We start from the raw sequence: 13,073 nt of genomic DNA on the forward strand, positions 1-13,073 counted from the left end.
AAAAGAGTAGTAGGAATTTATCATTATAACTTAAATCCACAAAGTGAAAATAAAGCAGTCCTTAAAGCATTTCATAGTCTACCTAGCAAGCTTCTTCAGGGTGATTCATGATACTGAAGTTAATGTAGGGCAAACAGGCTCATTCCACAATCAGAGAATGAAAGATGCTTCTCCAGAGGCAGTGATTTCCTTTGGCAGATTCAGGCTGTCTTCTGCAAAGTATTGATCTGATTTTTTCTCTTGGATTGTAAAAAGACTGGACTTCAAACTTACACACTTAATTTAAGTGTCTCTAGTTAGTGGCATAGGTGCAAGTGACCAATTAGGTCTCTAGCCTGGTAATCCTCCAAATAAACAAGTTATCAAAGGTCAGGGAATAAGTTGGAAACAATTATACAATACAACATACTCAGCAGCAGTGTTATAGAAATCACATCGTGTTACAGCAAGAGGGGAAAAAATAATTTATTTGTAGTGCATAGCAGTATTAACATTGATTATATTGTTTTCCATATGCTAAATTTCACCTCTTCTTGCCTGTTTAATGAAAAGTAGCTGATATTTGAAAGTTTAAGTTAAGCAGTCTATGGAATGCATTTTTACATTATTTTAGCTCAATGATGCCTTTCCTTCATTGTGTATGCTATTATTTTAACTTACTCTATATCTATTACCCTGTAAATTGTTCTGAGGGATGATGTTTGGTAATATTATTTGCAAAGATGATTTCTCAGGCTTGTTGGTCCTTCTCCCAGTTTCCTGTAAAAGGTTCTGTATTTTTTGTGGAGGAGGGGAAGCAAATCTACTCACCAAACTAAGGCAGTATTTTCCTTTTCATGTCCTAAAGTCTTTTAAAAACCCCCCTCTAATACAGCAGCCATCTAGTGTGCTGGGAGGACTGTAGGACAGCGTAGCCAAAATTTTTGTGGGAGAGCATTATATCTAAAGAACAACCCTTTATTGCATCTCATTTTGGCTTTTTTTAAGCTGAAGTCTATACTGATTTTTTTTTTTTTTTTTCACAAATGGTATTAATGTCCTAAGATGTTAAAAAAGTCATTATGGTTTTATTTAATAGACCTACTCATTGAAAAATAGTGTGCATGCTTCTTGGAGCAATAACAAGGTGATTAGCATAAAATGAAACATTGGGTATGCCAATATTACAGGAAGCCTTTGACATAATTAATTGTCTGGAAAAGCTCAGTATCTGAAAAATCTACAAATTATGCTTACATAGAATTAATTCTCCTTCAAGATACATTTTATATAGTCAGATGAATCAAGTAAGAGAGCTGAGGCATTAACATGTCACATGATTAACAAAGTTTCTTTGAGCAAAGATATTAATCTCTTTCTGTAATAAAGAATAATAGTCAGCAACCAGCCAAGAAATCTAAATATAGACAAATATAGGGGATAAGAAATCATTTTCTCCATGTTCTTGTTGACTTCTTGACTCTCCTAGGCTGACTTGATGTTGTCTTTATATATTTTCAAATAATTTTATTTCAGAGAATAATTTATATCTCAGTAATACTACAGACTGATTAAATCAATCATTTGTAGTTACATTCTTCACTCTTGCCTTTGTAAATTATACAAAATACAGCAAGGAAGTCTTTGGGGAGCTGTGAATACCTAGTTAAATCACTGTTGAAGAACACTGTGGTTGTTCCTAATTCCCATTCTTTTTCTGTTTACATTTGTCTTTCTTATTAATAATTGTCAATTTTCCTCATACTTCATTATTTTCTTTCTTTATTTCTTTGGAATAAGTTGAGGGAAACCATTCCGTTTTGAAATTTTTAAGCTGCCTTTCTGCTTGGGATTTTTTTCCTCCTGCATACATTTTTGTCTCTCTTCTTTCTCTTCTCCTTTATCTATTTTGTGGCACTCACACATTTTAAGTTTTCTTTCCTTTTACTTTATTCTCTGACACAAGTGGCTCCCAATTTATTTTATTCTTTATATCCTTGCCAGTATTTTTTTTTATTCTGCATTTTTCTTCTGGCTGTTTTTTTCATTATCATTTCTCCTTTCTATCTCTTCCTGGATTTTTACTTAGTAATATAGTACATTACTGATAAATTTACTTTAGGAGCCATCAGTGCAAGGCATAACCAGGATCAGGTCTAATTAAAACATCTTGCTCAAATTTGGGAAGTTGGTGGTGTTTTTTTGATAGGGCTAATAACATTGGATGTATAAAGTTCAGGGAATCTTTGCTGGCATTAAGGAAATATGAGGAACAACTATCAATAGAGAGTAACAGTAAAGGTCTAGGTCTCATTCGTATAACAAATGGAATGGCGTGTATATATAAGTCTATCACTTGTGTAGCTGGACTTCCTAGACAAAATAAAAATTAGGATAGCAATGAAAATAAAATTGTTACACTACTTGACACTCAAAGGTTGTAGAATCCTGCACGTTTATATTACAGAATCACAGAAAGTTGGAAAGGACCTGGACGTCATCTTGTCCAAGTCCCTCTGCTGAAGGGTCACCTAAAGCCAGTTGCCCAGGACCATGTTGGCTTTTGAATACTCCAAGGTGGGAGATTCCACAATGTCTCTGGGCAACCTGTGCCAGTGCTCAGTCACCCTTCCAGTAAAAAAGTGTTTCTTGATGTTCAGACAGGGCCTACTGTTTTTCAGTTTGGGCCCATTGCCTCTTGTCCTGCCACTGGGTGCCACTGAAGAGAGACTAGCTCCATCTTCTCTGCACCTTCCCTTAAAGTATTTATATACATTAACAAGATGCGCCCTGAGCCTTCTCTTCTCCGGGCTAAACACTACCAGCTCCCTCAGCCTTTCCTCCTACAAGAGATGCTCTAGTCCTTTAATCATCTTTGTAGCATCAGCACCATATTCTGGCCATAGCTTGAATTGCTTTGCACTGGACTTAGAACCAAGGATACTAAGAAGTGTGACAGAAAAAAAGCCAAACAGTTAATCCAAATTGCTCTATCCAAGACAAGACATAATGTAAGTTTTCATGTGAGATGGGAAAAACCTTGGTTTAGGCTTGTCTGCAGCACAGGTAGCAAAAGAATTTGTCACAAATTCAGGGTACTTGAGCACCATACATTGAGGACTTACCTGCATCTTCTTGTTAAAACTTCCAGTGAATGAAGTGAGGAAGAATGTTCTCTATTTTAGATATCATTTGATATCTACCAAACAAGAATCTGATAAATAACAAAAATATTAAATCTGTATGGATTTCTTTAAATTTTAAAAAAATGCATGCCCGGGGGATGTCATGTTACTTAAACTGTATTTATAAAAATTATGTTTGGATTTCTCAGTATTCACTGCACAAAAACTGAAGAGTATTATCTTATGTACCCAAAACACTTTTTCCAGAAATTCATTTTCAATTGGCTATAACCAGTGATTGTTGGGGCTTGGAGTCTGAAATTTAGATTTTTATGAACAATTTGATAAATACAGGGGGGTTTTTGTAGCTATCAATATATTGTTTGAACTTTCTCATCTTCATTGAGAGGCTTTGAAGCAAGAAAGACAGCTTTAGATCTGAATCCTTTGATAGAAGTTCTGATACAGCAGATGAAACCTTCTCAGGAGAACTCTGAAGACTTTGCTTACATGATGAACTTAATATCCTGATGTGTTCCTGCTTACATGACTGGATGCAATGATATTAATGTCTTTCTTTGGTCTTGAAACAGGCTGATAAATGCATTCCAAAACTGAATGAAGGTGATCAGATAGTATTAATTAATGGCCGAGATATCTCAGAGCACACGCATGACCAGGTGGTCATGTTCATAAAAGCCAGCAGAGAATCTCACACAAGAGAGCTTGCACTTTTGGTCAGGCGGAAAGGTAACTGGGCTAATTTTATTCACTTCTAATTTTTTTTGAGACTGTTGCTCTTATGCTGTGTGGTATACCCTCTTCTGTTTACATAAACATGTTTTCAGTGCACTGAGAATAGGTCTGTGCTAAAAATTAGATTTCCCTGCATTTGAATTAGGAGTATAAATAGTTTTAGCTATATAGGTTCTTATCACTGCAACAAAGAATTCCAATCTAAAGTTAGAATTTCTTCTTATTTTTAATTCTAAACATCTGTGAAAACAAATAGTCTCTTGCCAGTGTTTTTGGGTTTTTTTTGTTTGGTTGGTTGTTTTTTTTGTAAATACAGCGTAATTTCACAAATCCCCAATTGTGGGTTTGCAAATACCCACAGGCTGTTCCCCGGCATAATTATACAATGAAACAAGTCAAATAAGTCAATAGGCATTTTGTGACAATACTGAGCTGGACCTATGCTGGCTGCTTGCTGAGCTGCTGCCAGCAAGCAGAAGACAATCTCTGAAACATGCAGAATCTTAAGCCTGTGCATTTAATATATGGGGAACCCATCCAGCTTGGTTTTGCTTGCTCCATATTTAAACACATGCAGATCCCAAGAGCTTTCAGATGATGTGAAACTTCTAGTTTATTATTTACTGTCCTTAAGAGCTATGGTAAAACCTTAACATACATGATTATGGAAGGGCTTTGCACAGAGTTTCTGATTACATTAAGACTTAGAAATCTGAAGGATTATACATCACTGGGAAACAGGAAGGAATAAAACTGCCTAAATGATATGTACTTCTGTAGCATTTACTTTATTTAAAATTTCTTGTATTTCTGGGAAGACATATGGGCTTTTGGTCTTGTTTTCTCTGAACAGTCCTGCTCCTATTATTGTAGGCCTTTCCACTGGCTCTATGCAGTATTTAGTCTTCCCTTAACTTTTTTAGTGCCCTTCCTACTTGCAGATAAAAGGAGTCTGTTCTTAGCTAAAGATAACCTGTGGCCCCATGCCAGTCATTTGTGTAGGCATAAGTATGAACAGCTCCCCATTTTCTCAAGTTTGTCAGGTATGAGCCATTCTGATCGTTGCAGAGAATAACCACTGCTGGACACAATTGGGGATACAATAGGTTTCACAGAGACAGAACTGCTCTGTAGATTAATTCATTAATGTTTGTCTTGTTCTTCAATGTGTTGGCAAGGAATGTCATATAAAACTGACTAATAAATTTTTTTGTAGTTTATTAAGTTAGTTCCTTCAATGGTAGCATAAGAAATTGCAAAAGAAAATTCAGTTGCTTTTCTGATGGCAAGGGAGTACAATCTAAGTATGTTTGTGTTCATTTTTCTGTTGGGGTAACCAAAATTACCTAAGCTTCTTATTGGGATATTCCATGAATTACGCTCTGAAATTTTTTAGGCAAAACTCATTTGTTTCTTACCACAGTGGATGTCATTAGAGCCTATTCAGCAGTTCATTTTGTAAAACAAGGATGCAGCAAAAAACTCTTTGTGCTTGGAAGTCAAGTTCCTTGCCTTCATAGATAGGCACCTTGAGGAGTTTCATTTTCTGAAAGGTCATAAGGACATTTTACTCTTAGTAGTTTCCACTGTAATATAGTATTTTAAAAAATGCAATTAAATGTGCTGCTATTTGCTTTCCTGAGGCTATGTCTCTGCAAACTTTGTTGTTCTGGCAAGCTGGTAAATTTTAATATGTGTTGCAAACACATTAATGCTCTATGTAATGGATTTTAATTTTCAATACATATTTCAGTAGTTAAACAGTTTGTGGAGCTTAAATCAGAAGACGAAGCTGATTCCCACAATCTCCCAGAATCTATCCTTCCTGTCTGTTCCGAATATGGTGGTGATACACTGGAGGAGTCGATGGAGCAGCTAAGGAGAGGGCTGGAATGTGGGACTGTCCTTATTCAGTTTGAGGTAGGTAATACTCAGCTCTTAAATGCCATTTATATAGACCAATAGCGATGACCAGCAAGTAATGTAAGGGCTTAACTAATTGGCAATATCATTGCTCCCATTCAGTCCTCTCTCAAGAGAACAAGAATGTGACTTACTCATGAGTTTCACCCTTCACTACTTAGGATAGGGAAGAATGAGTTCTCAATCTTGCATAAAACATTATCTGCTGAGAAAAATGTGTTTTAATTAAGATGTTTCTAACTCAAGTACCCTAAAGTTCACTAAATTAGTATTTTTTCTTAATTATTTTGTTGAGTGGAATAGTGGAGTTTTGACAGACACAAGTCTTGTACTTTATTTCTTTTTCCGTGCTGCTTAGTAACATTTCTAAAACATCTTGTATAACTTAACGTTTCAAGTTCTCATACATTGCCTTCTTTCATGAAATAACAGGAGCAACTTGACCACTCCTCATCTTCTCTTAGAGTTTGATATGAAAATGTTGGAATGTTAAATTCCATTTGCAGGACATTTGTAATTACCAGTTCTGTCGTGTTTCTTCCTGGTAATTCAAAACACTGGTGGTTACTTTTTGGGCAGATTACTTTGTAGGTGAGATTCCTATGAGACTTTGAAGAACTGCTATATAGATTAATGAATTCATGTCTGTCATGTTCTTCAAAGTGTTAGAAAAGAATGTCATAGAAAATTGACTAATAAAATGTTTTTATAGTTTATTAAATTAGTTCCTTGTGTGTTAGTGTAAGAAATTCCAAAAGATAATTTACCTGCTTCTCTAATAGCAAGGGAGTACAGTGTATGTGTTTATGCTTGTTTTACTGTTGTGGATCCAAACATTGATAGTAATTTTGGAGAAACCCTGGTTATTATGATTTATAAATTTCACATTGTTGAGTTCTGGAGTAGCCCTTTCTGATGCTGAAAACTTGTAGAACAGCAATACAATTTTTCCCCATTTTGATATTTTTTCAAATGCCATAAGATTTAATGATGGTGGCTGAAGAGTTGTGATATGGCTTATTGCATAACCACTGTTTTTATGGGGTTTGCTTTGTTTCTGAGAGTGCTGGGAGTTAAGACTCACCCTTTCTTGTTTTTAAGAAATTGTAGACTGTGGTTCATAGCTGCTTTCCGAAATCCACAGCACTAGCTGAAATGCAGCAATAGCAATGAGTCTGTTGACGATTGGAACAGTAACTCAAAAGAGATGAACTAACCTTTCATTGCTTTCTTAATTGCCAAAATTGTTGACTAAATTTATGTATAAAGTTCCTGTAATAATCTTCATAGGTATTTGATCCTTTATGACTTTTCTCCTGACAGTGTTTATAAAAGGATATTACTGATGTTACAAAAAAAAAAGCTCAAAACCTTTCTGAAATCTAATAAACTAGAGAATAGCTTAGTGGCTTGCTTTCTTTGAGTTCATTGTTTAGTCATCTTCAGAAGCAGGGACAATTGCAGTGTCATCTCATCAGATTTGGTGGCTCTCGAACTCTCCATTCACATTAATAAAATAATAAACAGTTACCCAGTAAATTATGAATAATCAAGTTTTTCCAGAATTTCTTTCTTCACTTCAGTAGAATTTATGAAGTCTGTCAAGGGCAAATGACTTTTTGCCAGGCAAGAATAATGAAGCTCCAGAATTGTTACTTATCATTAAATTATTCTTCCTTATCTCCCCCCAAAAAAGCAGAAATTGCAACTTGGCTCTACTAAAATGGAACTTGAGTTATAACTGATAGAAGCTGTTCGGTTACATGTGTTATCAAGTTCTGTTCTCACATGGCTTGTTTATGCTGTTCAAGTTGAAAAACATGGTGAGCTGTGATACGGAGTCATAGGATTCAGTAAATCTCACAGTAGAATAAATTTTTTGTGTATTGTTCCTTTTCTCTCAGCTGAAGTTGAGGACTTCAGCCTCCTATTTATTTCATTCCATTTTATGTATGGAACTATACTCCATATTCTAAGTCTTCATTAAGCATGTAAAATATAATGAGCTCTTTGGAAAGTGTTCAATGAAATGTATAAAACTCTGGCACAGACAGGTTGATAACTCAGTTGTAAGTTGCTTTTATGTATATTTACATTGCTTGATTATTTTCTTTTGCTGTTGTTTTTCCCTCTCTGTACTTTTTGTTATCTTGTATGATGCACTCAATGCATTTTGACCTTAAAATTTTGGTTATATGCCTGTATGCCTACACTTAATCCAGATACAGCTTGTAAGATAGGGGTTGGCCCAAAATAAAGGGAGTTAAATTTTAAGAGATTGTAATACATAGAAGCTTTGTTTTTTTCAAGTACTTGCAGGATTGAATGTGGTGGTTTTAGTCCAGAGAATAAGCTTGTCTCCAATATTTTGTATTACATTTGATTCCAGAAAATATCAGTCTGCAGCTATTTTCTCCTTCCGATTTCTGTTATAGCTCACTTCTTCCACCTGCAACTACTGTTTTCCTTCTGGCCCACAGTTTTATAAGGAAAAGGCTACCTTGCAGGGAAAGGGTTTATGTCAATGACACTCACATGTCCCTAGCTTGTTTTTTGTTTTGTTTTGTTATTCCCCCCCACCCCTGGAAATTCATCTAGAGATGATGATGGGCTAGCAATAACAGAAATTCTTGTCATCTTAAACACAGAAATCTCTCAGGTGAATTTTGCAGATGGTTAGGAAAAAGATTAAAGAATATAACAATTTTTTTCTACCTTCTGTGTATTTTCATGTGAATCTACTTAGTGTGTGTGTATAGCATAAGCACATCCCTCAAAATCCTATTATTTTTCATTCTGTTTTGCAGCAACTTTATAGAAAGAAACCAGGGTTGGCTGTTACATGTGCAAAGGTACCTCAGAATATGGACAAGAATAGATACAAAGATGTTCTACCTTGTGAGTATTAAGTACAGTTTCTGCCTATTTTGCTTTATCCTTTAAATGATATCTTATAAAATTCTTGTACTGAACACCTTGATTAAAGATTTCATTTTATAATCAAAGTCGTATAATTGTTAATTTTATTTTCCAAAAGGTAATGTATTCTGGTTTGCATTCTGTTTGTGTGTCTGCAGTTCCTTAGGTTTTTTTGACTTAATAGATGGGAAGCCTGTCCCTTAATTGCTAATTTTATTCCCTCTTTTTTCATGTGTGTGCAGATGATGCCACAAGGATAATACTGCAAGGAGATGAAGATTACATTAATGCAAATTATGTGAATGTAAGTCATACAGAGACCTTCATTTGCTCACTTTCTATATTACAATAGCAGAATAAATATATCCTTTCTAAGGAGTAAGCATTTTTCATTTTATATTTGGGGAATTTGTAAATGTAAAAGGTGTGAAGATTCGTAATTTAAAAGATGAAGTACCTCTTGTGAAACAGGCGGCTGTCCTGATACACAGTACATGCAAGCACGTGGTATATACTGTGATATGTGCAGAGTCTTTAACCAGTAAAAATTGTTTACCTTTCCATATACACCAAAGGCTGAGGCTGTCTCCTATAGCTTTAAACTAAGCCTTTTTCCTTCTAGAACCACTTCTGACCTACTTTTGCTATGAAGGGTTCAGAAGCTAAACCAGAGCTCTGATAGCTCTAATCATGTGTGTAGCCTGGGAGACAGGGAAAAGAGGGGGGATGGATGGATGGATAGGTAGATAGATAGATTGATAGATAGATATGTATGTTTGTGTCAGATACTTAAGATAAAAACCTAAATCACAGAATCAACTATTAACTTACTGTGCCTAGTATAGGGTAGTAAACAGCTTTTGCTAGTGTGGTATACCTTGCCATTATTCCTCACTAAATATTAAAGAAAATTTGGAAAGCTTTGCAGTTTCCAAATACATTTTCACTATTAATCATCTCTTCTTAATTCAGCATGAAAGACTATAGAATCTATTATACACATCTGGTTTAAATTAAATATTTTTCATATAACAAATTGTGATCTTGATTGTCTTGTTACTCATCTGGCCACCTTAATCTTCCCTCAAAACTTCCTGTTTGAATTAAATGCCTAGTTAAAATAGTGCTTGAGTAGTGAGAGCAAACTTTATGTAGGATTTTTCTTTCTCTTTATAGATGGAAATTCCTTCTGTGGGCATTGTGAACAGGTACATTGCTACTCAGGGGCCTCTTCCACACACATGTGCACACTTCTGGCAAGTAGTCTGGGATCACAAGTTGTCACTGATCATCATGTTAACAACCCTCACTGAACGAGGACGGGTAAGTGTTCGGGTTCTTTGTATGCTGAAGAAATGTACCGTGCCTTTAAACTTTTTTCCTATTGTTATAATTAAATAACCCTAAAATAGGCTAGCTTATTGTGTTCAATAATTTCTCTGAAGACCAGGCTTTTTGAATTACTTGGAGGAACAGATACTCCGCAACTTTTTCTGTTATACTTTGAAAACAAACCAGCTGTCTGATGAACAGCAATCACTGCATTGACTCCATTTTGCTGATCACCTAGGTGCTATATGCTGTCATTTTTTCCCCCTGAGAACGGGACTCCATGTGGCAATTGCTCTTCTAACAATTCAGCATTGTGCAGGTTGAGCAAAACTTGCAGTCTGGCTTCAAACTTACTAATTTTAGCATGCTGGTGGTCAGAATTTAACCTCCTTACTTTTATTTGTCAGAGGTTTTTCCCTAGAATTCCTCTGATAATTCTTTTAATTCTGTTTAAATAAATTCTAGCACTCCATTAATTTGAGATGAATACAGTGAAAATTAAAGCAATATCTGGTATATTCTATTGTACTGTGATTTAACGTCTCCTTTGTAGTTTTGAAGATGAAATTTTAGATTATTAATGTACATAAAGGGATTGGTTTTGAAGTTTTAGAAGCTGAAAATTGAAGTTTTTTTCAAGAGGTGAAGATGATGACTTTTGTATGTCTTCACTGTGGCCTTTATCTTTATTTCCTATGCGATATATCCTACACTATCAAATTTATCTGGTGTCCCAGTCAAAAAACAATGTTTTTGGAAAGTAAGAAAGTGAGTGTTTGAGATCCTAAACAGCGTAATGATTGAGACCTAAGTAAGGACAGTTAAGAAACATGTAATTCCTCATTGAAATGTATGAAAGCAGTGTGAGATCTGAAAAGCAACAGATTCTAACCATGGTCAGGTTACGTAGCTGTTCACAGACAGAGACATTATTGAACATCATCTGACACAAAAATGCTGCCTTTGTCTTTCAACTGTATTGCAGTCAAAATAGCTTCCTGCCTTTTTTCGCTTGTACTGAGGAGAAACACAGTTTAGTACTAGTCTGTACTTTGACCAGTGAGTTGGAACCTTCCAGGCAATTTGTCAGTAACTTCTAACCATCTTGCTGGTACCTTTATACATCAGACACTTTTTCTGAGTTTTGTTTACTTTCAGAGATGATTTACATTTGCCCAGTTTGTGGGTGAATTTTCAGGGATAAGAAAAGATGTATGTTCTTGCCAGAGTATCCCCATTGCCAAATGCCAGATCTCTTCCTTAACCCTGGAAGTTTTACATTCTAGAATATCTCTTTTCAATGGTGTCAAGATTTTTATTATGGGATAAAAAAACTTGGTTTTCCCCCAGTAGCGTTCACTTTTTTAGAAATGGATGTATTATTTTGGTTTAAATTTAAAGGGAAAAACATTTCAGATAAACTACTACAGTAAAAGTTTCAGGCATTATGGTTAAAATTTGGATTTCAAGACATTGAAAATTGAGACCTAGGAAAAGTAAAATTAAAAAATTTTAACATTTCAAAATTTCCAGCTCTTGCCACTCTGTATTAGCTTAGAAAGAAGGTATAGACAAAAAAAAAATGTTACAGATGGCACAGGCAATGTTGAGTTGATAGAGAATCCAAGTTAACTAAAGCTGATCTATAAACATGTTGAGAATATCAATTTGTTTGGTTTCTTTTGGAGCTAGTAAAAATTATTATTAAAATGTATAGGCAGTGAAGAGGACAATTATAGCTTAGCTGTTTCAGTCACACACAAATAAAGTTTTCAATACTATTCTTGTTACTAATGTTTATAAGCATTATTCTGTTTTAAAAATGTTTGCCTTAAAAAATAAATTACAATCGAATGGAAGAATGAACAAGTACACACAAGTACTAGGCACACTGAACTTCTGGAGGGTGCGTGTTAAGGTTTGGCAGTGCTGTTGGGTGTTCCTTTTCCTGCTCCCTCTCTGGTGCAGAATGAGTTATCTCTTCAGGCCTCCAGAAATGGAGCCTGCCTTGCTCCTTCCCTCAGCCCTGAGACTGCAGTGTTGGAATAGGGGGGCACAGACTGGTTCGCACTACTTTTTGCATTCCAGTGTGATCTTGCTTCAGAGTCTAAGAATAATCCAGGTTTGAAGGGACCTGTGGTCCACTCCTCTCAGCTCAAAGCAGGGGCAGCTTCAAACTTCATGCCGGTTGCACAGTGTCATATCAGTTAAGTTCTGATGAATTCCATGGATGGAGATTGCACAGCCTCATAGGGCATCATGTTTCTGTATTTGACCATCCTCATGGAAATTTTTTGCCAACATCTAATCAGAATTTCCCTTTTTGCATCTTTTTTTCAGTTGCCTCTTGTCCTTTCATTGTTCACTTTCAAAAAAATCGTGGCTCAGTCTTTGCTATAACGTGCTATTAAGTGGCTGAAGTTAAATACAAATTTGCCCCCTACACTTTTCTTCTTAAGATGGAATAAATCCATCTGTTTCTCCTCCATTATGCCTTGAGAAGTCATTTTAGCAATTACAGATAAGTATCAGAGAGAAAGCATCCTACATCCAATTTACCTTATTTTTTATTATAAAAGACTAAAACAAAAGTTTATAGAGAATTTAGCCTATTTTGTCATGTTACTTTCCAATTTGGATGTAAACACCTCAGCAATAAACCAGGAGAGATATTATACCACTTGAATTCCCTGAACCATAGCGTAGGAGTGGAGACCGGGAACAGGCATGCTTGTATACAGTCTTGATATGTGCTTATTTTTCTTTACAGACCAAATGTCATCAGTATTGGCCTGATCCACCAGATGTAATGGAATACGGCAGCTTTCGTGTCAGATGCCACTCTGAAGATTGTACAATTGCTTATGTTGTTAGAGAAATGGTGATTACAAATGTTGAGGTAAATGACAGTTATCTTTAACTATTCCCAAGCTGGCTGAATGAATACATGTATAGATAGATAAAGACTCCATGTCTGAGCACGTGCATCTCTGTGTGTGAATATATATGTGTGTATATATACACACATTTTTACAACAA

At 35.5% G+C, this 13,073-nt stretch overlaps 1 protein-coding gene across 5 annotated transcripts in view; it reads left to right on the forward strand.

Moving 5' to 3' along the window:
- The window catches only part of PTPN3 (protein tyrosine phosphatase non-receptor type 3), a 174,596-nt gene that overhangs the window by 143,269 nt on the left and 18,254 nt on the right, over positions 1-13,073 (forward strand). For 4 of the 5 annotated variants that reach the window (XM_032988995.2, XM_032988997.2, XM_042798115.1 and 1 more), the window contains 6 exons: positions 3,698-3,854; positions 5,614-5,780; positions 8,591-8,681; positions 8,945-9,006; positions 9,879-10,025; positions 12,805-12,933. In XM_032988995.2, the coding sequence (XP_032844886.1) occupies positions 3,698-3,854; positions 5,614-5,780; positions 8,591-8,681; positions 8,945-9,006; positions 9,879-10,025; positions 12,805-12,933 (753 nt within the window). The remainder of the gene's footprint in view (positions 1-3,697; positions 3,855-5,613; positions 5,781-8,590; positions 8,682-8,944; positions 9,007-9,878; positions 10,026-12,804; positions 12,934-13,073) is intronic. The other variant, XM_032988996.2, reaches the window with a different exon arrangement.

Source organism: Tyto alba, unplaced genomic scaffold (assembly GCF_018691265.1).
Source record: "Tyto alba isolate M040663 unplaced genomic scaffold, T.alba_DEE_v4.0 Super-Scaffold_27, whole genome shotgun sequence".
Classification (NCBI taxonomy): domain Eukaryota; kingdom Metazoa; phylum Chordata; class Aves; order Strigiformes; family Tytonidae; genus Tyto; species Tyto alba.